Here is a 27,093-nt window from a genome sequence, read left to right on the forward strand (position 1 = left end):
GGCTTACTGACCAAACCCAAAGGGTGCTCATCAATGGCTCCTCCTCATCCTGGAGAGTAGTGACTAGTGGGGTGCCACAGGGTTCTGTCTTGGGCCCAGTCTTGTTCAACATCTTTATCAATGACTTGGATGATGGGCTTGAGGGCATCCTGAGCAAGTTTGCAGATGACACCAAATTGGGAGGGGTGGCTAACACCCCAGAGGACAGGATCACACTTCAGAATGACCTTAACAGATTAGACAACTGGGCCAAAGCAAACAAGATGAATTTTAACAAGGAGAAATGTAAAGTACTACACTTGGGCAAAAAAAATGAAAGGCACAAATACAGGATGGGAGACACCTGGCTTGAGAGCAGTACATGTGAAAAGGATCTAGGAGTCTTGGTAGACCACAAACTTGACATGAGTCAACAGTGTGATGCAGCAGCTAAAAAAGCCAATGCAATTCTGGGCTGCATCAATAGGAGTCTAGCATCTAGATCAAGGGAAGTACCACTGTATTCTGCTCTGGTCAGACCTCACCTGGAGTACTGTGTCCAGTTCTGGGCACCACAGTTCAAGAAGGATACTGATAAGCTGGAACGTGTCCAGAAGAGGGCAACCAAAATGGTCAAAGGCCTGGAAACGATGCCTTATGAGGAACGGCTTAGGGAGCTGGGTATGTTTAGCCTGGAGAAGAGAAGGTTAAGGGGTGATATGATAACCATGTTCAAATATATAAAAGGATGTCATATAAAGGAGGGAGAAAGGTTGTTTTCTGCTGCTCCAGAGAAGCGGACACGGAGCAATGGATTCAAACTACAAGAAAGAAAATTCCACCTAAACATTAGGAAGAACTTCCTGACAGTAAGAGCTGTTCGGCAGTGGAATTTGCTGCCAAGGAGTGTGGTGGAGTCTCCTTCTTTGGAGGTCTTTAAGCAGAGGCTTGACAGCCATCTGTCAGGAATGCTTTGATGGTGTTTCCTGCTTGGCAGGGGGTTGGACTGGATGGCCCTTGTGGTCTCTTCCAACTCTATGATTCTATGATTCTAGTATTTTTAACCTCTCTTGCCAGCCTGACTTTTCCCCCTGCAACTGTTAGCTACTTGTGTCTACTCTTCCTTAGTGATTTCCCCTTTCTTCCATTTCTTTCTCATGCCCTTCTTAACTCTCAGCTCATCTGTCAGCTCCTTATTCAGCCACACCGGTTTCCTTAGATGCCTCCCACTTTCCTTTCTTGATATTGTCTACATTTGGGCCTTCAATATTTCCCCTTTTAGAAACTCCCATCCTTCTTGGACTCCCTTCTCTTTGAGTGTTTCTGACCACGGGATCTCACCCAGTAGCTCCTTCAGCTTTCTGAAATTGGCCTTCTTACAAGTCCAGAGTGTGTGTCTGGCTACACTCGGTTTACCATTGCCTCTGTATCCTGACACTCAGGAGGACATGATCACTTCCTCCCAAGTTTCCTGGTCCTTCCACTTCGTCGATCAGTTCCTCCCTCTTGGTGAGGACCAGATCCAAGATAGATGATACCCTTGTTGGTTCTCCCACCTTCTGGGAAATGAAATTGTCTGTGAGGCAACGGCGGGATCCTGTTCCTCCTCCTGCTGCCTCCACCCCCTGGAAGATGAGCAGGGATGGATGAGGCCCCCATCCTTTGCCACCGGGACTCTTGCAGGACCCCTCTTGGTGGTGGCGGGGTCCTGATGATGAGCTGGTGGTCTGCGGTGGGCAGTGGGGGGTGGCAACATGACTCCTGTGCACTGTGCGATTCTTGCCTTGCAAGGGGTTGGACTAGATGACTCTTGGGGTCCCTCCCAATTCTGCGATTCTCTGGAGAGGCACGCCATGGCAAGGGGCTGCTGTGGGAGGCCTGGCAAGGGCTTGGGAAATCAGAGGAGGAGGAGGAGGAGGAAATTTGTGGCTGTGGCTGGCAGAGGGACCTTGACGGAGCTGCGCTGATGCGTGAAGATGGGTGTCTTGCAAGGAAGCTGAGCAGCTGAAGGCTATGATTGGGGTGGGGGTGGGGCGGTGTGCAGATTGCCTGGAGGGGAGCCAGCCTGGATTCCAGCTGAGGAGGCGGATGAGGCCTCTGCCAGGCTCAGCTAAGTGCCTGGAGCCCTCGGAGGAGGAGATGGGTGCCAGGAGAGATCAGGCAGGCGCTGGGGAGATGTGGTGCATTTGAGTTTTCGAGGGAACATTTGATGAGGTTGGAATGTGGCGGGTGGGGAAGCGATCTAAAAGGAGCCGAGGACAGATGGCATCTCCAGTAACCTGGAAAAGGCTGATGGCACAGGCTGCGCTGGGAGGGAGGAAGGAAGGGTCCTGGGGGCCAGAGGTGTCAAAGCAACGTCAATCCGCCCAAGGATGCCTGGAGCAAGGAGAGGGAGGGAGGGAGGACCTGCTGCCTCCCAGGCAGAGATTTTCATTTGGGGAGGGGGTGTCCTGTCCCACCTCCCAGGGGCGGCTCTGGAGATGAGCCCTTCTTGGACACAGTCAAGGCATTTCGTGGCGACGGATGAAGCCGAAGGTCGGGAGATTCAGGACAGAGAAGCTCAGATAAATTAGCTAATGGCACCTTTAACCTGGGATCCAGTCGGCACAATGGAACTGTGGACTAGATGACTCACGGGGTCCCTTCCAGCAGCACAGTTCTACGATCCCAACTACATTGCTTGACTGTTGCTCGCAGCCGTTCATTTGTCCTGGGATGCAAGAAGGAGAGACACAGGAAGTGAAAATGGAAATGGCATTACCTATGGACTAAGGCAGAGGTTTTTAAACTGTGGTCTGTGAGATCCGTTTGAGTGGCGCGTGGAAGGGCTGCTGTGCAGTCAGATATCTCTGCACAGTGGAACCTCGGCTCCCGAACGATCGAAAACCGGAAGTGATTGTCCCGGTTTCCGAATGACTTTTGGAAGCCGAATGTCTGGCGCGGCTTCCGATTGGCTGCAGGACGCTCTTGCAGCCAATTGGAAGCTGCACGTTTTGGAAGTTGAACAGACTTCCAGAAGGGGTTCCGTTCAACTTCCAAGGTGCATCTGTGCTCAGCCCTCACTTTCCATGATGGAGGATGAAGGGGCCAGCAAGGGGCCCAGGATTCATGCGCATGAGTCAGTTGTCTTGAGGGAGGTGCCAGTCGCCAACCTGGCGCCCAGAAATCTCCACGGAGTTGGACCCGCCCAGGGAATTTCGAACACTAAAGGAACTGACTTCTCCACGCAGGGCAGAGTCAACCAGGAGGCAGCATTGGATGGTCACCAACCGAGGCGACTTTAAAAGAGGAGCCATGGAGGGAGAGGGCTGCCCATGGCTGCTCGCCACAATGGCTCTGCTCTGCTCTGCCCTCCCCACTTGGAGGCAGCCATGTTTCTGGAAACCACAGGAGAGGAGAGTTGCTCTTGCGCTCCGATCCTGCTTCCTGCTTCCCCATGATGGGCATCTGTTTGGCCGCTGTGAGAACAGAAGGCTGGACTAGATGGGCCACTGGCCTGGTCTTCTAGTTGCTAATGTTCAACATTCCCCACTTTGGCATTGCTGGCGAAGCCCGTTTGCCGAGATGCCAGGCACCCCCCCGTGGCTGCCTCCTGGGGTCTGGCTGCTTCCTTCAGGGGACTTGAGGCACACAACCCCTGCCCCCAAAAGAAGAGGCTTGGAGGTCCCTCTCTGTGGGGCTGCCTTGCCTTCTGCACCTTCCGTTTCGGGTGGGAAGCAGAAGCGTCTCAGTCCAGCCAGATCCCCTCTGTCGCCCTGCAAAACTTTCCTCCACTCCCCATGTTTTTTATTCTGCCACAGGAAGTGACTCCCATAATTCTACCCGCTTAATCTCAAGCAGCCTAGCCTCCTATGTCACTTTGAGTTGATTTGTTATGTTAATTACTTAACAGCTAATGGGCTTTGTAATTAGCTCATGTGTGAAGGGGGGGCACTGCCCACCTGCATGCCAGTCTTGACAGCCTGAGATGCCACCTCTGTGAGGTGCCTGGGGATTTCAGCCAGGGTGGGTGGTAGTGGGGGGGACGGACGGACGGACGACAAAGGCAGAAATAGAACAGGCCAGCCCCCTGGGAGTGGGGTGTGTGAGAGCTTTGGCAGGCCACGGTCTCCTGCGCCCCAAAGCCTTGTTTTTTCAGCAGTGGCCCATTTTACCGATGGGAACCTGCGCTGACCCAACATTATGGGAGTCATTCAGTTCTAGCCCCCCAGTGTCTGGCTCTGTAGCTGTTCCTTCTTGAGAAATCCGGGGGGGGGGGGTTGGCCCTCTTGGAGCCTCTTTCTCTTGGGGGGGGCAGGGAAAGTGTTCCCAGGTGCCAGTTTCTAAACTGGGCCCAGGAGCCAGGAGAGGGAAATAGGAAAGGGAACTCAGGACCCCCCCCCAGTCCTCCCATCCTCAATCCCAGTTGGTGCCCCCTTCCCTGCTGCGGTCCGTGGGTCTGAGCAGCTCTGGGGGCATAAAACAGGAGGGCAGAGCAGCAGTGGGACTTTCTCTGAGCCCCACTGGGTCCCAGCGTGTGGGTCCAGCAATCCTGGCCAGGAGGAGGAGGCGGCTTCTAACCAGCAGTGCCAAGTAGCTCAGGTGACAGTTTTGAGACAAAAGGTTTGCTTGGAGAGCATCTGTCAGGAAATGGAGCCAGAGTGAGTGAGTGAGTGAGAGAGAGAGAGAGAGAGAGAGAGAGAGCTTCAGGGGGAACAGACGCAGTCCACCTCCTCCCTGGAAAGGCCTCAAAGGGCAGCCGGGGGGGGCGGGGCGGAGAGGCCAGACTGGTAGCTGGACACTCTCCAGGACACGCCTTGCGCAGGACTCAGAGAATCAGAGAACGGGAGGGTTGGGAGGGACCCCTGAGGGTCATCTAGCCCAACCCCCTACAATGCAGGAATCTCCGCTGAAGCATCGGTGACAGGTGGCCCTCCAACCTCTGCTAAAAGACCTCCAAGGAAGGAGAGTCAGCCACCTCCTGAGGTTGGACTGTTCCACTGCCCCACAACTCTTCCTGTGACAAGGACGTTTAGTCAGAATCTTCTTTCTTGGAACTTGAAGCCATTGCTTCATAAGTACCCATGTCCTGCACCAGGCCAGGGACTTGCTTGTTTTTCAAACTGGGATGCTTTGGGGGGGGGGCAGGTGTTTTCTACACGTAGAACATGTGCCCCATCACTGACTTCTTCTTCCTTGCTGGCCAGTGAACTTGAAATGTCTTAATTTCCCGAGAATTGATGGAAGCTCACCTTCCTGCAAAATCTCTCCTGCACACCCTGGCTGCTCAAGAGATGAGCGGGCGCTTTCTATCCTTTGGCTGGCAGGGCTTAGGGCTGGGTGAGCAGCCAAGCTGGGGAGGAGGCCCTGGCCCCATCAGCCAGTTTTGCTCAGTCGCTGGAATTTTCTTTCACCCCCAAATCAAGTGGATCGCAGCACAAAAATAGCAATGCTTTCTTATTGTAAGGGGAGGGTCCCAGTATCAGATGATCCACATGGTTGGCATTAAATGCTGGTTTCCAAAAGGAGAGAAGGGGGGTCCTACTTTGGTGCAAGGGGATGCTTTGCTCCCTTGCTGCCAACTGCAGGAACCCCAGAACTGGATTTGAGTTGGGGAGGCCCAGATGTCAATGGCAAAGGCTCAGAAATGGCACACAAACCGCCTCAAAGCTTTGGGGCACATTTGCAAGGCCTTCAGGCGAGATCCGCTTCCCCTCCTTGGCGTAGCCTCTTACACCCCCCCCCCTCCTTAGTGCCTCGGGCACAGGACCCCTTCAAGGGGACTGGCTGGCGGGGAAGCAATTCCTCCCACTGAAATATCAAACGCGAAATCTCTCCCGGCTTGCCCTCCTTCCGTTGGCTGCCTAGGTGGGCAGAAGTAAAATAAAAAAAATTCCTTCAGTAGCACCTTAAAGACCAACTAAGTTTTTATTTTGGTATGAGCTTTCGTGTGCATGCACACTTCTTCAGATAAGATGCACACTTCTTTCTTCGTGCATGCACACGAAAGCTCATACCAAAATAAAAACTTAGTTGGTCTTTAAGGTGCTACTGAAGGAATTTTTTTTATTTTACTTCGATCCAGACCAACACGGCTACCTACCTGTAACTAGGTGGGCAGAAGTCATCTTCTCCATGGATGGAGCTTTTCATCCTTTTATCGGTTTGATTAAAGAGGAAGAAGAGAGGTGCTGTTCTTCTATTATTACCTGCAGCACTCAGAAAGAGGGATAAAAAGGGAAGAAGGAGCTTTTGGGGTCTTTGCTTCCTGCTTTGTGCTGTGTGGGTCTCCAACCTCTCTGGCTCTCCCCCCATCCAAGCCAGGCAAACAGATCTCTGGAGGCCTCTGCTCTCCCCAGCTGGGAGTTCCTTTGCAAGGCTGGGTTCCACCTTTCCACTCCCAGGAAATGGGCAGTGCTTTCCTTGCCTCTGGGAGCACTGATATTCTCAGATAGACAAAGAGATGAAGTGGCCAAGAAGCCCTTTCCATATGGGAGATGGAAGCCCCCTTAGGAGGTGCCTCTTTTTCTGCGCTCCTCAGCCTCCCCAAACCCAGGACACTGTCTCCCTTCTTGTTTGCGTCCATAAAATCACAGAATTGTAGAGTTGGATGGCCATCCAACCTCTGCTTAAAAACCTCCAAGGAAGGAGAGTCCACCACCTTCCAGGGAAGTCCATTTCACTGCCCAACAGCTCTTGCTATCAAGAGCTGTTGGGCAGTGAAATATCAAGTTATTCCTGATATTTAGTCAGAAACTTGTTACTTGAAGCCATGGCTTTGAGTCCTGCCCTCCAGAGCAGGAGAAAATGAGCTTGTCCCCTCTTCCATGTGACAGCGCTTGAGATATTGGAAGAGGGCTCTGATAGCTCCTCTCAGTCTCCTCTTTTCCAGGCTAAACATACCCAGCTCCTTCAACCACTCCTCATAAGGCTGGGTGGGCAAGTGGGATATTTGTGATCTCCCCCTTCTTGGCCCACTGTGTCCCGCTGGGGCCGCCTGCCTTTGCCCAGTGGAGTTGAGGCTGGGGCAAGCCAGACTCTGTCCCGGAGCCTTTGGGGGGGGGGGCTGTCCTTGAATGGGGGGGGCATCAATGCACATGTCCCAGGAGACCCGTCAGCCGCTGCAAAATGCCTCTGTAGCCGCAGGGGCAGCTGTGCATTTTGCAGTCTCATCTGGGTTCAATCTGCTTCTTGCCCCTGACCCCCTCCTCCGGGGGGGGGGGGCGTTACGAAGCATAGCCAGTGTTGAAAGTAATAAGTTGGTTTGTGGGTTCACAATTGCGGCACAATATTATCTCCGTATGGAAAAATAATTGACTGGAGCTGATTGTATAATTAGGCTCTGTCCTTTTTTTGTAATATGATGTATGGATTAACTGAATTATTGTTCTCCTTGATTACATGTATAATTGGAATGGGTGCATAATTATGTGCCTGGATGTGTGTGTGTGTATAAATTTAAAGGGGGTAAGAGGCATTCAGGAAAAATGCAACGCAACACAGCGCTGCTTAGGAGATAATACGGATTATGAATGGGCTGTGAGAATAGCAGTCTAATTGTATTGACAAAGCAATCGGCTGCATTTCAGGGAGGACGTTTGCCTGCCTTGCCTCCCCCTAGCTTCCTCCAGCCCACCTAGCTTTCAAAGGAGCATCCTGAATTTCCCAGCTACAGCCGTATTTTCCCAGCCAGTGCTGTGGGCTGGGAGCCTGTCTGCAGGCGAGTGAGAACACACGAAGGCATGTGATTTGAACCCTGATCTCCCAGGTCCTAATCTTACACACTCACCCCACTGGCTCACAGGTTCTGAAAGCTTTTCCCGGAAGCGTGAATTTGTTTGATGTTTGAATGTGTTGTAAGCTGCGTTGAGCTTTTTCTTTAAAATATAAAGCAGTCTGGAAATGCAATGGATGATGATGATGAGAATCCACATTGCAAAAAAGGTGCCTAGGCATTCCGTTAAGATGAAATGAGTCAGCAGTGTGATGCAGCAGCTAAAAAAGCCAATGCAATTCTGGGCTGCATCAATAGGAGTATAGCATCTAGATCTAGGGAAGTAATAGTACCACTGTATTATGCTCTGGTCAGACCTCACCTGGAGTACTGTGTCCAGTTCTGGGCACCACAGTTCAAGAAGGATACAGACAAGCTGGAACGTATCCAGAAGAGGGCAACCCAAATGGTCAAAGGCCTGGAAACGATGCCTTATGAGGAACGGCTTAGGGAGCTGGGTATGTTTAGCCTGGAGAAGAGAAGGTTAAGGGGTGATATGATAGCCATGTTCAAATATATGAAAGGATGTCATATGGAGGAGGGAGAAAGATTGTTTTCTGCTGCTCCAGAGAAGCGGACACGGAGCAATGGATTCAAGCTACAAGAAAGAAGATTCCACCTAAACATTAGGAAGAACTTCCTGACAGTAAGAGCTGTTCGGCAGTGGAATTTGCTACCAAGGAGTGTGGTGGAGTCTCCTTCTTTGGAGGTCTTTAAGCAGAGGCTTGACAGGCATATGTCAGGAATGCTTTGACGGTGTTTCCTGCTTGGCAGGGGGTTGGACTGGATGGCCCTTGGGGTCTCTTCCATCTCTATGATTCTATGACAACCGAAACCTAAGTTCAAGGTGCCGTTGGGCGATTTGCTTATATACCTGAGTTTCTAGCACTGCTTTAGAACCTACGGAGAGCCTGCTGCGAGCCCAAGAGCAACTCTCCTGTCCCGCGGTTCCCAGCAGCTGGCATTCAGGAGCATGGCTGCCTCCCGCTGTGGCTGGCACCTTCCTGGGCAGAGGGCTTCAGCCAGCCAGCTCAGCTTCCAGGTGCCTTGCTCAGAGCGGGGGCCCCTGCCCTCCTTGCTTTGGGCCCATCACGGCAACTCTGGAGGCAGCCCCGTTCAGGGAATTTTTTAGTGTGCGATGCCATATTGTGCTTTGACTGTATTTTTGTTGGGAGCTGCCCAGAATGGCTGGGGCAACCCAGTCAGATAGGCGGCATATTAATTACAATATTAATAAACGCAGTGTGTGCGCACCCCTTCCGGGTCCGTTGAGCCACTCGCCAACTTCACCATCCAGTTGGCACTCCTTGGCCAATGCTGGGCTCCAACCGCCGCAGCCTTTTCTTTCTGGATTCCTCGCTGAGGACTAGCTACTTGGGAGGAGAGTTGGCACTGTTGGAATGGCTTTTGGGGGGAGGGGGAGGAAGAGGGAGTGCAAGCCTTCCCCTTCCCTCCTGGGTAAAAGTTGCCGTAGCAACTTTTGGCGCCGAAAGCAGCTTATAGGCAGCGTGACATAATAGCCCAGCGTTGGATCGTGGCTGAATTTAGTTAGCCTCCTTGCTGTTATATTGATTTTTAATGTTTATTTGCAAAACCTCCAAACACACTTCCAGGTTCTTGAACAGCTTCCCAGAAAGCCGCCTCGCAGTGTGCTGCCCCCCAATATGAAATACCGATTTTACCGGCCGGCCGCGCAGCATTTAATGGCGGCTGACAGGGACATGTTTAAGGGCAATCTGTATCGGGCACTTAAACGGTTCTATTATGTCTCTCCTGGCGCAGATCATTGAATTTTTGCCGTGTTCTCGGGGCTACAAAAGGCTGGCTTTTGAGAAGCCTCCGGAAAGGCTCTGGCCTCTCTGGACCTGACACACGATTGCCCTTTGCCTGCCTTAATTGGCCTTTGCAAGCTCACTAGGTGGGGCTCTTAGGAGAGAACAAGAGCCAAAACCGAGGAGGAGGAGGAGGAGGAGGAGGAGGGGGGGGGAGGGGGAGGGGGAGGGACCCTGCAAGTGCCAAGCAAGGCGGTCCTTTGCCACCCCTTCTGCATTCCCCCCTCCCTTGTTTTGCCACCTTTCCTCAAAGGGGAGTCACTCCATCCCCAGATAGTGTGTCCCTCCTCTGACTTCCAGGGGTCCAGGCCACAGTTTGTGGAGCCACAGCCTCCCCCCAGCTCCATCCAAGCAAGTCGGAGCCCTTTCCACGAAGAGGCTTCTCTCCCCAAGGCAGAGCGAGCTCTTCAAGGGCGGTTGGTGCTGAAGCAACAGCCTGGGCTCAGCGCGGAGCTGTCCGTGGTGCTGCTGGCTCCTGCAGCCCTGGCCTAGGTGGAGCCCGGGGATGCTGAACAGAACAGAACAGGCAGCCATCTAGCCCCCTTCCAGTACCCAAAGGGGCTTCCTATCAAAGGTGGAGCAAGCTTGTCTCCTCCTGCTCCCGAGGCGAGAACCCGAACCAATGAATTAAGAGGACGAGAAAGAAGGTTCCGACTGAACCTTAGGAGAAATGTTCTGGCAGGAAGAGCTGTCTGCCTGTGGGGTGGAAGGTGGTGGACTCTCCTTCCCTGGAGGTTTTTCAGCAGAGGCTGGACAGCCACCTGTCAGGGATGCTTTAGTTGAGATTCTTGCATTGCAGGGGGCTGGACTAGAGGACCCCTGGGGGTCCCTTCCAGCTCTACAATTCTGTGATTCTATAGGGATGTCTCCGCTAGGGCTAGTTACAGGTAGGTAGCTGTGCTGGTCTGCCGTAGTCGAAACAAAATAAAACAATTCCTTCCAGTAGCACCTTAGAGACCAACTAAGTTTGTCATTGGTATGAGCTTTCGTGTGCATGCACACTTCTTCAGATACCTGTGCAAATATCTGAAGAAGTGTGCATGCACACGAAAGCTCATACCAATAACAAACATAGTTGGTCTCTAAGGTACTACTGGAAGGTTTTTGTTGTTTTTTTTGTCCCGCTAAGGCTGGGCAATATGTCAATCGCCCAAAACTGGTTTGAAGCCTGTATTGTGATATCACTTTCATAATTTTTTAGCTAGCAATATATTGTGAAACATGACGTGTGTTAGGGACTGGGTGATATATCCTCCAAAACTGGTTTGAAGTCCATATTGTGATATCTGTTTCATAATTTTTTGACCTGGCAACATGCAGTATTGCAAATTGTGTGTGTGTGTGTGTGCTATGCAAAAATCCCAATGTGGGGGAAATCGTGAAGCCAGCTGATGCTCCATAGCTCCATCCTTATTTCAGACATCGAGATATATCAGTATATTGCGATGTTTAGCTGGGTGATATAACGCAATGTTGGAAACCAGGTACCGGCCAGCCCTCGTCTCCGCAGGCCCTGCTGGGGTGGTTGGGCCAGGTGTGGAGCAGGTTGGCCTGGCCAGGTTCGCTGGTGCTCTGCTTCTCCCCCAGAGTATGCCTGGTGTGTGGAGTTTGCTGCTCCTTCGGAGTCAGGCGCTGGCTTTGGGGCAAAGGAGCCTTTTCCACCCCTCAGGGCTAAAGCCAGATCTGTCCTGCCGCCTCCAGGGAAGGGGGAATTTAGTTGGTTTTTAAGTATGGCCTGCAACATCTCCTGTGTTTGGGGGATGAGATATGTGTTTGCTGAGATTTAAGCCTTGGGCTCTGTGACTCGCGAGCCCAGGAGACGCTTCCAGGGGCGAAGGCGGGTTGTCTTGCGGCGGCATAACTCAGATTTGCTCAGATCCACGGTGTATTTATGGCTGGCTTTCTTCAGCGCAAGCTCTGATGTCCGGCTGTAAATTATTCTGGCACCAGCTAAATAATAGAAGCGCTTCCATCCTCCAGGCCTCTTTCCCCTGCCAGCCTGTCCTGATGGAGGAGGAGGAGGAAGAGGAAGAGGGGAGAGCCCCCCCTTGCCGAATGCCCCCCCCCCACTCCCTGAGCAGCCCTTTCTGAGGTGCAAGACTTTCCCTCTGACCCGACTGGGGATCCCACATCACTTGAATGCGCGAGGGGAGGTTTATTAGATCGTTACTAGAAAGCTTGGCTCTGGCTTGCCCAGCTGACCTGGATCCAGTTTCAGAAAGCACCGGCGGGCACCCCAAAGAGGGGATGCTGCAGGGCTGCTGGCTTCCTTGGCTGCTGCTGCCATTGCCCCCCCATACTTTGGGAAGCCAGAGCCCCTCCAAATGAAGGTCCTTCTTGCCCCCCGCCCTCCCTGCCTTTCTCCCTGCTTGCTTGCAGGGGTCTGGAAGGGGCCAGGAGGGATGAAAGGAGCCTTCTCTGCAGTAACACTAATTATTTTTCTCCTCCTCGGCTTCGTTTGTTCGTTGGAGCTACACATGAAGTGTCTGCCTTGAAGCAAATGGGGCACTGGCTCCGTATCTGCAGAGCCAAGCCTCTCCGCAACAAAGGCCTCTGCAGCCTCCCTGTGGGGCGTCCAGGAGGCAGCCTCAAGGTCTCACTCTGCAGGCAGCTTTCCACAGCAGCCTCTGCGCCCCCTCCCCATCCTGGCTTTGCAGAGGGGGGGCCACGGGGCTCCTGCTTTCCTTCCTTCCACCCCACATTCCACTAGGGGAGGTTGGGAGGCAAGCTGCAGCCTAGGCTGCTAATTTAGGTTAGAGATGGCAGGACTTCCTAGGTTGCTGGCCAGCAAGGATCAGAGCAGCCGGCTCAGGTCGGCGGGGAGGGGAAGCCTTGCTTTGACCTTCATGCCCTGGTTGGGGGGGGCATGGCTGCTCCCCTTGGGCAGGAGGCTCCAGGAGCCCTGGGGTAGAGCATCCTTGGCCCTCAGGGCTCAGGAGGGACAGGCACAGGCACTCTGCTCATGAGAGGTAGGTTTGAGAATCCTAAAACAGAACCGTGGAGTTGGAAGGGACCCAGTGGGTCATCTAGTCCAGGGGTCGACAAGGCTTACCTCGCCTGGGCCAGTTCACTCCAGCAGAGAGCCCTCCATGGGCTGGATTGCGTGCCCGCCTGCGATTTCCGACATCTGCGCAGATGTGATTTCCGGCGCCGCAGAAGCGAGTCCCCACACTGTGCTGTGCTGTGCTGTGCCGGTTTAGCGCGGGGACTCGCCAAGCAGGCGGCTTGGTTCGGGGGCGGCTCATGGGCTGGTTAAACGACCCCCGTGGGCCGCTTGTGGCCCGTGGGCCTTAGGTTGCCTACCCCTGATCTAGTCACCCTCCTGGAGGACAGATCCTTGCAGCCTCCTTGCCTCCCTCCGGTCGAGTTTCATGCACACACAAGCAGACACATGTGGACATGTCCTTTGGTTTGGCTGGTCTGGGATTGGCTTGTGGGGTCTTCTTGGCCGGCTCAGGACTTCCGACCTGTCTTCTGTGGTGTGTGAGAGGAGAAGGCAAGGAATCATAGAATCATAGAGTTGGAAGAGACCACAAGGGCCACCCAGTCCAACCCCCTGCCAAGCAGGAAACACCATCAAAGCACTCTTGACATATGCCTGTCAAGCCTCTGCTTAAAGACCTCCAAAGAAGGAGACTCCACCACACTCCTTGGCAGCAAATTCCACTGCCGAACACCTCTTACTGTCAGGAAGTTCTTCCTAATGTTTAGGTGGAATCTTCTTTCTTGAAGTTTGAATCCATTGCTCTGTGTCCGCTTCTCTGGAGCAGCAGAAAATAACCTTTCTCCCTCCTCCATATGACATCCTTTCATATATTTGAACATGGCTATCATATCACCCCCTAACCAGGCTAAACATACCCAGCTCCCTAAGCCGTTCCTCATAAGGCATCGTTTCCAGGCCTTTGACCATTTTGGTTGCCCGCTTCTGGACATGTTCCAGCTTGTCAGTATCCTTCTTGAACTGTGGTGCCCAGAACTGGACACTTGATGGCACTTTCAGCCTCACTAGAGGAGTGAAGACGGGGCCCAGAGCTGTCCCCTCCTTTTTGGGAAGTCTTGGGGCTTTGGCCCCTTGGGGAGAGACCTTTGGGTGCTGCATCAGCTGCTGGGCTTAGGGGGAGCAGAAGGAGGCGGCTGCTGGGGGGTGGGGGTGGTTTGCTTCCAAGGCAAAGCCTCCTTTAATTGCGGCATTTCATTTATTGCCTCTGCCCCCCTCCTCCCTCTCGAGGGAAGCCTAAAGTGGCAAATGGCCAACAACTCAATTAACACAAATATCGGAATCATCTCCATGGCAAAACGAGTCTCGCTTTGACGCTGCCTCCAGGTCAGGACAATAATGATAAGACAACCAGTCCACGGAGCCCTTTTGGCCTCCACAACGTCCCCACTGATTTGCTGCCCCACAATCAGCCGGGGGCGTCTGGAGCCCTTCCTCTCTCCCAGGAGGGCATTGGTTAAGGACACTTTGTCCTCCAGAGGGAAAAGGGGACTGTGCTCAAAATTGGGGGGCTTGGAGGGTTTATGTCAGGGGGGTGGGCCCAAAAGAGGGCCAGATTTGATGATCTGAACATGCATGAGGGCCAACCAAAGTTGTTGAACTTTTTTTAAGATTGAAATTGTTGAGCTTTTTTTTTTTTTTACAATTTTACCCCAAAGTTGTTGAGCTTCCTGCAGCCCAGGCAGTTCTTCTCCCTGACCTACGCTTCTCCCTCCCCCCTGGCATCGGTCGCAGGGGCTCAGAGCAGCCGAAAGGGGGCAAGCGGGCACCGTGGGGGTTGGAGCCAGGCTGAGAGGTGTTTGCATAGCTAATGGACTTGCTAAGCTTGGATTAAAGTGAGGGTTAATTTGCAGCACCTTGAGCTCCTCTGCGCTTCTGCTACCTGGCGAGTCTGAGTCTGGAAAGCCGCTCTGTCTTGCAGGCACCGAGTCACACACGCATATATGTAATAATTTATTGCCCTGTTTGCCTGCAGCCTCTTCCCCCGTGGAGAATGCAGGGGAGGAGGGTCCTGCGCCAGCAACTCTGCAGACCTTTGCATTACTTGGAGGAGGAGAGAAGCATTTATAATAAATAAAGGTTAGGCAATGCGAGGGAGAGCTGAGCTAACTCCCAAGTTATCCGTAGGGGGAGGGGGTGGCATTTTCCAAATGCTGGGTGCAGATTGTGGCCTGGTCCTTTCCCTCATGCTCTCCACCCCCCAGCCTTGCTTTAGCCAGGCAGCCCCTGTGGGAAAGGTCTTTGTTGCCCGAGGAGGTTTTCTCTGTCCGTGGATTCTTTTGCTCAGTTGGTGGAGCGTGAGATTCTTCATCTCAGGGTTGTGGGTTCGAGTCTCGCGTTGGGCAAAAGATTCCTGCATTGCAGGGGGTTGGCCTAGATGACCCGCGTGGCCCCTTACATCTTTACAATTCCCTGATTCTATGACCGTTAGTGCCACCAGCCCAGAAGGAGGTCTTCTCCCAGGGGTGTGCCCTCCCTTAGGCAGCTTGTGGGCACCTGTTCCACTCAGCTGGCAGCTCTTTGTGCCATGTGTGGGGCATTTGTGGGGGGAGATGTCGATCTGCAGGCTGGATGTGTGCCCCCCCCCCCAGATCTCTCTGGGCTCCCAGAAGGAAGGCCTTTCTTTCCCCTCCCTGGCTGAGTGTTTGAGCAAAAGGTTGCCCCCGCCCTGAGCTTCAGGGAGTTTCCTGGCCCAGCTGACTGTTGCTGTTAGATTTGAGTAGCTTCTGCTCAAAAGGGCTTATTTGCTCTCTTATTTACTCATTCCGTTTATATCTGGCCCTGCCTCCCAAAGGAGCCCAGGGCAGCAAACAAGCGCGGAGGAAGCATCTTAGAGACAATTCCAAAACAGACACATCCTGGGAAAGGTCTCCCCTTACAAACGCCTCCTTGGGAGGGGAAGGTCTTCAGCAGCCGCCAGAAGGCAGCAGAGTCTCTCCGCCTGCCTCATCTTCAAGGGGGGAATCCTAAAAGGACAGAGGAGCCGCCACACTCGAGCCCAAGAGTTGAGTTGGGTGGCACAGGCCTCCCAGTAAGAGAGTCACTACAGGACGTTCTTGCTTGCAGAGCTCCGTGTTCAATTGGGCAGAGAGAAGGGGCGATCGAGCATCTTTGGGGTCTCCTGGTCCCAAGCTGCCTGGGGTTTTTGTACACCAAAAATGAGCAACTTCAACTTTCATAGAATCATAGAGTTGGAAGAGACCACAAGGGCCATCCAGTCCAACCCCCTGCCGAGCAGGAAAAACACATCAAAGCATTCTTGACATATGCCTGTCAAGCCTCTGCTTAAAGACCTCCAAAGAAGGAGACTCCACCACACTTCTTGGCAGCAAATTCCACTGCCGAACTGCTCTTACTGTCAGGAAGTTCTTCCTAATGTTGAGGTGGAATCTTCTTTCTTGTAGTTTGAATCCATTGCTCCGTGTCCCCTTCTCTGGAGCAGCAGCAAACAACCTTTCACCCTCCTCCATATGACATCCTTTCATATATTTGAACATTCCCTGCTCCCCAACGAGCAGCCAGTGCAATTTTTCCAGCGGCAAGTGAAAGTGTTGGCGAGATCCTGCCCTAGCGAGCAGTTGGGTGATTTGCACCAGAGCAGCCCTACCTTGTGGTGTTCAAGCCCAGAAGTGGCCCGTGCATGGATGACTGGACGGGGAACGGTCAGGCTGGTCCAGAAAAATATCATCCCTTTACGGATGATGCTTTGCCCCCAATCTGCCCATAACCTCTCCCAGGGGCTTCATAGAGACGCCGGGCAGCATTTGGGGCAAGACGGTGCCCTTCTGGTTTGGTGCCATACCCAGGCCTGTGCCCAGATCGAAACAGGCTTCCTCCAGTCTGCTGTGTCCAGCCTGGCTCTGAGCCAGACGTTGCCATGGCCAGCGGCTGCCCCCGCCTCCGGCCTTTGAGCACTGGCTGTGCCCTAGGGCTTCCCCATGGCAGCTGTCAGAGACGTTCAGCCGTGATGGGCTGGCTGGCGGCTCCGATGGGCTCCGGATGGGAGAGGCGACCTGCTTTTCCAGGGATGACTTGGCCTCTGTGCTGACATGTGCTAGGAGAATTGGGGGGGGGGCCTTTCGCAGCATAGCAGCTCGCCTTGGAGGCAGCGGCCGGGGAGGGGGGCAGGCAGTGGCGAAACAAGTGATCTCTGTGTTAAAGTCTCTGCACTGGGTGCCCATCTGCTCCCCAGCCAGGTTTAGGGGCATTGCCTTAATTTACAAAGCCCTGGACAGCTTTCCGCCCCCTCCCCAACCCTTATATCCTGGCTCATTCACTCAGATCACCTGCAGGAATGTCACCAGTCATTTCCCAAATTGGTGAGGCTCCCGTGGCAAGGAGCTGGGCCTTTAATGTCATTGACCTAGTCCTGTGGAACTCCCTGCCACTGGAGATCCAGCAGGTGCCAACTTTTAAATGCCTGATGAAAACTCCTATTCTGCCAGAACCCTACGCAGGCAGTGGGGAAACTCATCTTTCCGCAATGGCTAACTGATGTCTGTTTTTAACTTTTCGGTATTTGTTTGATGTACAATTGTATACTGCTTTGATTTTTCTTTTTAATGATTTTCACGGTCCCCAATTTTATTTTATTTTATTACAAATAAATAAATGAAATGACCAGGGGACTGGGCTGGTTCTCTTTTTGAAATGATCTGAAGAGTAGAAATTCAAGAAAGAATGGGAAAAGTTCACAATTTATTTATTTATTATTTTTATCTGTAAGCAGATGAAAACATTAGCAGGCTTTTAATCTCATTGTCTATGGACAATATGGAGGGATACAAAATACAGATTATGAAATTATATGCAGTTGGAAAAGTTGACAATAGGATCCATGAAGGAGGTGGGGGGGATATGTATTTGGTATTATAACTAATTTACATTTGTAAAATCAAATAAAAAAGGATTTCAAAAAGAGAGAGAAATGTCCCGTTTGAGCCGTGAACGGCTGCCAGGCTGCTGCTCCCATCGCCGCCCCTCCTGGGGACTCTGCCACTCCCCTGACCTCTCTTGCTTTCCCTCTGCAGGACAAGAACCGGAAGCTGCGCCCCCTCTACGACATCCCCTACATGTTCGAGGCCCGGGAGTTTCTGCGCAAGAAGCTGATTGGGAAGAAGGTAAGCCCCGCTGGGGGCAGAGGCAAGGGGGCAGGCGGGTGCCGGGGCAGAGCCTGCCGAGAACGGCTGGGCATCTTTAAATGAAGGGCAGTAGATAAATCTAATAAATAGAAATGATGATGATGATGATGATAATCCCCTCTTTGGGGAGCCTCCATGGTGTTCTTCTGCTGCTCCTTCCAAACATGGGTGCTGCTCTGGGCACAGCCATGGGGTGCCCTTTAAGGAGCAAGGCTTCGAAGGGGGCGATTTGGCCCAACTTGAGGCCGGTGGGCTCGCTGGTGCCCAGCCGGAGGTTCAAGGTGAGCTGCTCTTGTTTTCAGCCACCCCGGGGAGGCAACTGGAGGGTGCCTCTGCCGTACTGTTTGCTGCAAGAGGCAGTTTGGGGGTGGCGAGGGGCACCTTTGCACGCGAGTGGGGAGGGAGGGAAGGTTTTTTTGTGGCTTCTGGGGTCTTCCTTGGACCCACTCCTGTCTCCCCTCATCAACAATCTGCGAGAAGACCGTTGGGGATAAAGATCCGGGTGCCGGGGGCTCCCTTGCGCAGTTGAGTGTGCCGCTCGCAAACCAGCCGGCCTCTTCTTCCTGGCTTTGCTTTGCCTGGTCTGCCCTAGACAGGGGGCTCCGTCTCTCATCTTCTCTGGCAGCCCCTGCTGGGCTCGCCTTCCTTTTGGACCCAGGCAGGGGCAAAGCAGGCCTTTCCTGGCTTGCTCAGCGGGGCCTGAATGGGCCTGGCCCCAGCCGGCAGGGCCCCTTCCCTGGGTGCAGAAGAAGGCTGGCGGCAGCAGCGAGGAAGCTGTCTTGTGTGTGTGTGTGGGGGGGGTCCCAGCCCACTCTCCTGTTGGGCTTGTGTCCTGCTGGATCCTTTAGAGGCAGAGCTCTGCTTCTGGCCCCTTGCCTTGGCTCAGCCCTCAACCTGGTGGGCGCCAGGGGGCTCAAATCTGGAGGAGGGGCTGCTGGCATTCCCGGTGTGGGTGGAAGGCGGCTTGGAGAACTTCACCTCCTTACACAGAACTAGCAGCACGAATGGGGATCGTTGTTTGGGGTCACGGAGTCAGGGTTGCCTGAGCAGTGGGCTCTGCGGGGTTTGGCGTGGGGCGCTCCCAGCCCCCTTTGTGGGAGGGGACCTCTGGCCGTCCCTTGACAGCTGGGTCCCACCCACCCCCTTTCGTGACGACAGACCCTCTGGCGGGGAATTTGGGGCTGGGGGGGGGGCCTTCGGGTCGTGCCCAGCTCCTAGTGTGTTTCCTCTGCCTTGTCTGCTCCTGCTCTTGTGGGTGGGCAGCCTGGGCACCCACGGAGGAGTTCTTGACCCATATCCAGAGCTATTATTACACCGGGGCAGGGAGGGGGTGACGGTAGCCAGAGAGACTGCCCAAAGGTCCCTTTTCTTTCCACTATGGTCCCCCTTTCCCCCTTCCTCCTCACATTCCAGGCGGCTGTGGCGGCCTGCCAGCCCCACCCCTTCCCCAAATAAGGCCTCTTGCGGCTCCTTCATTGCCAGTGACTTTGCATGGTGCTCAGGGCTGCTCGAAAGTGCTTCCTTCCAGGCGCAGGGCTCTGACCATGGCCTGGCTCCCCTGAGCTGTTGCGGAGGCTTCTGCCGGGGGCTGGAGGGGATGGGCAAGCCCCCCCCTCTCTCTGCTTCCCTGTGACCTTGGTGGCTCAGGTTGCTTGGCGCTGGCTGCGACGGGGGCCGCTTTGGGAGCCCCCGTGCCGCTCGCCTCCGATGTCGCAGGGCTGCCTATATGCGCAGTTCCTTTGTCAGCACCTCGTTTTTCACTTCGGATTAATTTGATTGAGCTAAGCGATGAAAAAGTCCTCTGCGCTAATGATCAAAACAGTCCCCGGAGGTTGGCGCTGCCGCCTGATTGGAAGCGACAGGCCCAGCCAGGGCTGCCCGTCTTTGCCTCTGCCCCGCCGGCCGCCTGCAGGGATCGATCGGCTGGGGCTGCTGGCTCCCCCTCCTTCCCCGCTCCCCAAAAGGACGCGAATTGAGCTCCCACGGGGGGAAAGTTGAGCGGGTCCAGTGGCCTCTGAAGGCCGTTCGTCTCCAGAGGGGCAGGTGGCTGCACCCGCTTCTCCGCTCTGCCTGCAAGGTAGGCTTTGTGAGCGCGGCCCTGGCATCCTGAGTTCGGGCAGCTGAGCGGCCTGCTCTCACGCTGCTGGCAAGGGCAGGCGGCACGAGATCAGCGCTTTTGGCCAGAGCGCACTTTTGGGTGGTGCTGAGGGCTTCCTGGACTGGCTACTGGAACCAGTGTGTGTTTGTGTGCGGAGACGGATGGACGCTCCTTCTCTGTCCTCGCAGCCTCCAGACTTTAGCAGCTGCTCCTCCCCTCCGAATCCCCATCTCTGCGTGTGCAGGTGTGTGTCTGGGCTTGCTGGCGCACCTGCAGCCGCACACCTGTGCTCCCCTTGCCTGCAAACACACCCTGTGTGCCTGCATTTAGATGGAAACTTGGGGGGGGGGATTCCTTTGTGGCAAATCTCACCTTTCTGCTGGTGTCCCAGAGACCCGCCAAAACTGCCGCCGAGTCCGCCATTCCCTTTGGGGCCCTTCTGGGCCCATCTAGACAAACCTCCTCTTTCCCGCACTGGTCAGCCAAGCTGCCTCAGAAGCCCACAAGCAAGAAGGAATAGCTGCTCCCCAGTGACTGGAGATTGGGGGTGTATTCTGCCCCTGAACCTGGAAGATCCACCTGGTCCTTGTGCCTAAAGCTCTAATCCCCCCTTCAAAGCCAAAACCAGGTTGGTCGTCCTCACTGTCTCCTGTGGGAGTGAGTTCCACAGGTGAACGTGTGCTTCGTCAAGAAGGGCTTAATAAGAATAAGAAATTTATTTATTTATTTATATTATATGCCGCCTATCTAACTGGGTGGCCCCAGCCACTCTGGAGGGCTCCCACAAAATATTAAAAACTCCATAAAACATCAGTTGTTGAACTGTTTGAAAACTTGCCTTCAAATCTCTTCAAATAGCTTGCATTTATCTGTCCTGAATCTTATCCTTTTGCCCCTTAGCTTCCGAAAGGAACTGAACTGAAATGTACCTTTTCTTCCTCGAAGAGCCCCCTCCGCCCCTCGATCTCCTTTCCTATCTCCACAATATCCTTTGCCATCGATTTGCAGAGGGGAATTCCACAATCCCGTTCGTCCCCATTCCTCAGAATTCCCACCAGGGAACAAACCCCTTCCCTGATTGCTCCCAAATACCCCCCCCCCCAACTCTTCTTCAGATGAGGCGTCTCCTCTGGCCAGCGCCAGCCAGGCTTGCGAGGCAGATCCGAGGAAGGTTGCCTTGACCCCATTTTGCTGAGCTGTGCCCAAATGCTCCTCCTTTGAGCAGGGGAGCCCCTTAGGAAATACGCTTGCAAGCCCATCCGCCTCCAGGACGGAGCTGGGGGGCGGGAAGGGGCTCTGCAGTGTGGGGCAGAAGCCGGGTGGCAGGGGTGGGGGGCTCTGATGCCATGAATCTGCCTCCCTCAACTCTTTGAAAAGCATTTGCGTGTCTCCAAGTGGCTTAAATAAGGTGTCAAGCAGTCGGGATAAACCTGCAAGCGGCGCAATAAATAAACGGCATGCAGCTTGCCTGGAGCAAAACTGATTGCTCATGCAGAGTTTGATGGGTCGATAGGTACTGTAGCTGCGTCTCTCAAGCGTTGCTGGCCTGAGTCTGTACGAGAGAAACCCAGAGCAAAGTCTCCTCCTTGAGATGCCCAGAGTGACCTGCGTAAGACCCTCTGCCCTCATTATTTCATTTCATTTCTTTTAAAAATTATTTTCATTAAGATTTTCCAACAAATTTTAACATATTCAAAAATTCAAATTGCATTTTACAGTTTCAATTCCACCCCCCCCCTCCGGCGACTTCCCCCAACTTCCCTTTCTGGTTTATTTGTTTGTTCTGCTTATAATTTTATATACCTTATATACTAGAATTAAACTTGTATTCTTAATCTGTTCTTCACATTTTTACCTCCTATTTGTGTTTTCTTTTTATATTTGTCCATTGTTAAGTGTATTGCTCAAATTCTGCAGATGGGTTCATTTCATTGCATTGTTTCTGTATTATTTCATTTCCCTAATATATTAAAATATCTCCAAGTGTCCTTCTGCTCTTCACCAGCTTACCAGGGACTACAGTGGTATCTCGCTAGACGAACGCCTCGCAGCACAAAAAAAAATCACAAGACGAAAATGTTTTGTGATTTTTTTGGCAGACTCGCAAGACGAAGCAGGGCAGGGGCGCCGCGAGGAGGAGAAAGTCAGATCGAGCCTCCTCCTGGAGCCCGCCCACCTCGCACTTCTGCTGCCGCCATCGCCCGGCTTCCGCAGGGACATGGCGATTGGCGCCGCTGCACCGAAACGGCCGCCGGCAGCCGAGCAGCAGCCGGATCCCCCCTCGCTCTCACCTTAAGCCTCCGTGCAGAACCCCGAGGGAGTGGAGCCCCTTCTTGGCCAGGTGCAAGGGAGAGCTGCGTGCGCGCAAACAGGAGAGGCCAAACAGACAGCCTGCCTGCCTGCCTGCGTGCGAACGGGCTGTCTGTCTGGTTGGGCGCAAGGGTCCGGCTGCGGGGAAGGAGGGAGGGAGCCTCTCCCTGGCCCTTCTGCTGCTTCCCTCTCCCCAGAGCCTTTAAAACGTCCAGCCATGGCGGGTGAGTTGGCGCCTTTTTTTTTTGGCACCATTTCCCCCCCCCCATAGGAACGCATTAATTAAATTTCAGTGCATTCCTATGGGAAACCATGCTTCGCAAGACGAAATTTTCGGAATTCGAAATGACTCGTGGAACGAATTAATTTCGTTTTGCGAGGTACCACTGTATTTGCAAAGCACAGTCCCTGGTGAGCTTTGCAAGGCCTCTTCAGCCTCTGCCTTGCCTTTGCTCTCTTTCCCACCCCCTTAGGTCCCTCCTCCCACTGCGCCCCCTTTCCTCCCCCCCCCATCTGCAAAGATTTTGGTTAAAACTCTTAACCCACCCCCTCTTGCAAGTGAGACGAAACCACCCTTTCCTGCTGTCCTTCTCTGCTCTCCATTGCCTCCTTCCCTCGCTTGCCTCTCCGGCCGACTGTATGCTCGCCAGGGCGGAGACCTATTTGTGGGTTTTGTTTCCCTGTGCATTTGGATGGCTTTGTAGAAATGGCATTTTGGGGGGGGGGGTGGAAGGAAGAGGAGCACAGGAGTTTGTGTTTGTGTGTGTCTGGTCTTCCGGTGCCAGTGATCACGGAACTGACCGATGGGTGGGTCTGCCTCGCCGGGGTCTCTTCTCAGCTCAGAGAACATTTCAGTGGGAAATGGCAGCAGGGAACTTCCGCATGGAGGGTGGGGGCTCTGCCGTGGAACTACACGTCCCGCACCCTTTGTTAGCATGCCATGGGAGGAGGAGGAGGCACTGGGGGTTGCTGCTGCTAGTGAAGGAAGATTCAGGGCAGGTGTAAAAAGTCTCTTCCCCATCCCCCCCCCAAAAAAGAGAGTCCTTTCTGTTGGGGATAATTCAGACTGAAATTCCCAGGTGTCCAAAAAGGTTATTTATGTATGCCGCCACTGCGGTCCGTGTTTTGTTAGTCCCAAAATGGAAAACGAGCGAGGTCCCAACCAAAGAAGGATGGCAACTTAAGTTGACACAATATGCACAACTCGCAGACTTAACCTATAGAATAAGAGAACAAGAAGAACATATGTTTGAAGAAGATTGGGAAATGTTTATTGGATATATGGGAAATAATTGTGTACAGCTGAAAACGCTGGCAGCATTAAAGATCAATTCAACAGTGTAAATAAGCTTTGAAGGATGCAATAATGGAAGACTGAATTGTATTGTTTTTGTAAAATATGCAGGGAAGAGGAGAAGGGAAGCCATTGATATTTTAAGGATGTAAAAATGAGTGTTTTAAATTGCCAAGCAGAAAATGTAATAAAAACTATATATGTTTAAAAAGTCCTCCTTCAAGCAGTGCAGAGTTAAACAGTGGAACTCCCTGCCACAGGAGGCAGGGATGGCAAACCCACGTGGATGGCTTTAAAGATGGATTGAGCAAATTCATGGAAGAGGAGGAGGAAAAGGAGGAGAAAGAAAAGGGGGAGGAGGAGGAGGAGGAGGAGGAGGAGGAGGAGGAGGAGGAGGAGGAGGAGGAGGAGGAGGAGGAGGAAAGGAGGAGGAGAGGGCTCTGGAGGGCTCCTAGCCAGGATGGCTCAGCTCTGCCTCCACATTCATGGAAAGCAAGGTTTCTCTGGGTGTCTGCTGCTGGAAACGGCCCTTGTGCCCGGATCCTGCTTTCAGGCCTCCCAGCAGGCCACTGTAAGAAGAGGATGCTGCACAGGATGGGCTCCGTGGGCCTGATCCAGCAGGTTCTTCTGAGGCTCTTGGGCCCCGGCGCCTGAGCATCCCTCCTTGCCTGGCCAGCTTTGGATGTGCTGCAGGGGGCCAAGGGGGTTCAGAGAGGCGGACCCCGGGATCCTGGTGGGTGGCTGAGGAAGACGTCCTCATGCCGTCCCCCTCCCCTCCCCTCCCCGCGCAGCCCCCCCCTGACTAGGCAGGGTGCCAGCTGGGGGCCCTTCTGCCGTTTGGCACTAGGAGGCGCTGCTCTGCTGCAGGAGGGAGCGAGAGGCCAGAGGCGTGACCTGTGGGCTTGATTGACAGCATGGTGCCCCCCCCCCCGTTGCTAATTCTGGCCTCCTGGCCAGGCTCCCAGTGGGGTAATTGCTCCAGTCTCCTTGTTCCATTTGGCAGGGGAGCGCTCGCTGCCGCCGTGCTCCCCTGGCACACTTGGGCAAGGCTGCCGAACGGCCCCAGCAGAGAGTGCCATGGTGGCTCTCTCTGCCAGAAGGATTCTTAGAATCAGAGACCCATGTGGAGCTGGAAAGGATCCCAAGGGTCATCCAGTCCAGCCCCTGGCAATGCAGGAATTTCAGCTAAAGCATCTCCGACAGATGGCCACCCAACCTCTGCTTAAAAACCTCCAAGGAAGGAGAGTCCACAGCCTCCCGAGGGAGACCGTTCTGCTGCCGAACAGCTCTTCCTGTCAGAAAGTTTAGTCAGTATCTCCTTCCTCATAACTTGAAGCCATGGGTTCGAGTCCTACCCTCCAGAGCAGGAGAAAACCAGCTTGTTCCCTCTTCTATAATAGTGGTGCCCAGAATTGGACACAATTCTCCAGGCCTAAGGCAGAACAGAGCAGTGCTCTGACTTCCCTTTATTGGGACACAATTCTTCTGCTGATGCAGCCTAGAATAGCATTACTGGTAGCTGTTTTTTGTTTTGTTTTTTTACTGCTGCAGGAAAGGAAAGAGGCTTTCAACAGCAGCTCCTGCTGCCATGACAGGGTGCTGGGTCTGCCCTGCAAGGATGTTGCAGAACTGGCCTGGGCGCTCATGGGGTCCGCCATCTTTCTGTGGCACCCAAAGGTGCCCCGGTTTGGCTCTCCCGCTGGCGCTGAGAAGGCCTTTGTGGGCGAAGGAGGCAGTGAAGCAATTGCAGAGATGGAGCAGAGGGTCTCTTGGGGCAGCAGCTTCCAGGGCGGTGTGTGTGTGTGTGTGTGTGTGTGTGTGTGTGTGTGTGTGTAGACCCATCTTCCAGTTTTCATTTCCCCTTTCTGCTCCCCCCCCAATCCCTGATCGGAAAACAGATGCCAGAAACCGGGCAGAGTTCTTGGACTGCGAAAGGTCGGTTGAGATGGGAGAAGTTGTAGGTGCAGCCTCCCCGCCTGCCAGGAGGAATGGCTTCCTTTCCTTACACTTGGAGGCACCTTCAAACGCCCCCCCCCCTATGCCCTGCCTTGGAACAGAGCTGCATTGGGACCCCTTCCAGCTCTGTGATTCAATGCTCCTTCGTCCGCACCTGCCTTTGCTTTCCGCAGAATGGTCTCCTGTCCGCGGGTTCTGAGGATGTTCCAACATCGCGATGCAGATTTAAACTATGGAACTCCCTCCTGCAGGAGGCAGGGTTGGCCACCAACTTGGGTGGCTTTGGAAAAAGAGGATCCGGCCAATCCATGGAGGAGGGGAGGGCTCTCGGGGGCTGCTAGCCAGGGCGGATGTGCCGCTCAGTCTCTGTGGTCGGAGGCAGTTCTGCTTCTGAGTCCCAGTTGCTCGGAACCGCAAGAGGGGAGGAGGCTGTGAGGACAGGGTGCAGGGCTAGATGGGCTCTTAGGGGCAGGATCCAGGGCTAGATGGGCCCCTAGGGGCATGATCCAGCAGGTTCTTGTTAGCTTCCTATGCTGTGGCTGACAAGCTCCCCCTCCTCCATTGCCGCTGGGATTTGAGCCCAGTTGCTCTGCTCTGCTGTGTATGTGTGTATTGGGGGGGGGCAGCACTGGCAGGCTGGCACGTGTGGGGTGATCTCCCCCCCCCCCAAGACTCTCCTGTCACAGAAGGGAAGACAGATCTCCCCGCGCAGCCAGCCATTTCCCCTCCCTCCAAGGGGAATAGGGAGCCAACCATTGGATAATCGCTCAGCAGCTTGATGAATGTCTCAGCTGATGGGAGTGGGGGGGGGGGCTCCCGCTAGGGCGGGGGGGGGGGCTTCTCATCCAAGGCATGCACTTGGCAGGACTTCAAGAATGTGCCTCCCCTCCACTGAGCCGTCTGCCTTGCCTGGTGGCTTTCCAAGCCCAGGAGGGCCCCAGAAACGATGCCAGGGCACACGGGGGTTGGGGTGGGGGTTGCTATCCTGCTCCTGTCCAGGAGCTGGTAGAGGACATCGCAGGAGGGCAGGCATCCTTTACAGAGCAGGGGTTGGACTAGATGAGTGGGGCCCCTGAAACTCGACTCCTCCTCCTGTGTCCAGGGGACATGGGGTGGGGGTGGGGAGTCACAGACCACCCCGCAGCCATTCATGAATGCATGAATGGCCTCCCTTGGCAGCCCATTTCCCGTTCCCGGAGAGCAGAGCATGTTTCCTTCCTGGGCCTCCCGAGCAGCTCCAGCACGTTGGGTCCACGGAAGGCGGAGATCTCCCCTCCTTGGTGCCCGTTTGCTGCCTTCCCAGTCGGTCGAGTGCCTTGCGATGCCACAGGCCGCCCTGCCCAGCGCAGCTCTGATGGAGAGATTGGGCTTTCCTGGAGAGGGAAATGGAGGCGCTGGAGGCAGCAGGAGCAGAAGGGAGCGGCCTGGAGCTTCCGCTGCCTTGGGAGGGACTCCACCCCCTGCAGCCCAGGAATTGCCCCTCGGGGTCTTCCCTTCCCGCTCTCATGAGTTTCCCATCCAGACTGGGGATTTCCCCAGTGTCTGCAGCTAGCTGCTGGGAGCGCCAGATCCAGACTGCCTTGCCCCCTCTTGCCTGCCTCTCTGCGGGGAGCTTCCCCTTCCTCGCTGGGTGCTTGGCTGCCGGCCTCCCAAGGGAGGAGAGGGGGGGGGAGCAGCCCTTCCCCGTTGGCTCTGCTGGGCCTTGGGGAGGCATTCCTGGCCGGCTGCC

General features: G+C 54.2%; 1 protein-coding gene across 1 annotated transcript in view; it reads left to right on the forward strand.

The window, feature by feature from the left end:
- SND1 (staphylococcal nuclease and tudor domain containing 1) overlaps window positions 1-27,093 on the forward strand; it is a 241,695-nt gene that overhangs the window by 70,088 nt on the left and 144,514 nt on the right. Inside the window, exon 11 of the mRNA XM_060279344.1 lies at window positions 17,596-17,685. Coding sequence (XP_060135327.1) covers window positions 17,596-17,685 — 90 coding nt within the window. The remainder of the gene's footprint in view (window positions 1-17,595; window positions 17,686-27,093) is intronic.

Source organism: Zootoca vivipara, chromosome 10 (genome assembly GCF_963506605.1).
Source record: "Zootoca vivipara chromosome 10, rZooViv1.1, whole genome shotgun sequence".
Taxonomy (NCBI): Eukaryota; Metazoa; Chordata; class Lepidosauria; order Squamata; family Lacertidae; genus Zootoca; species Zootoca vivipara.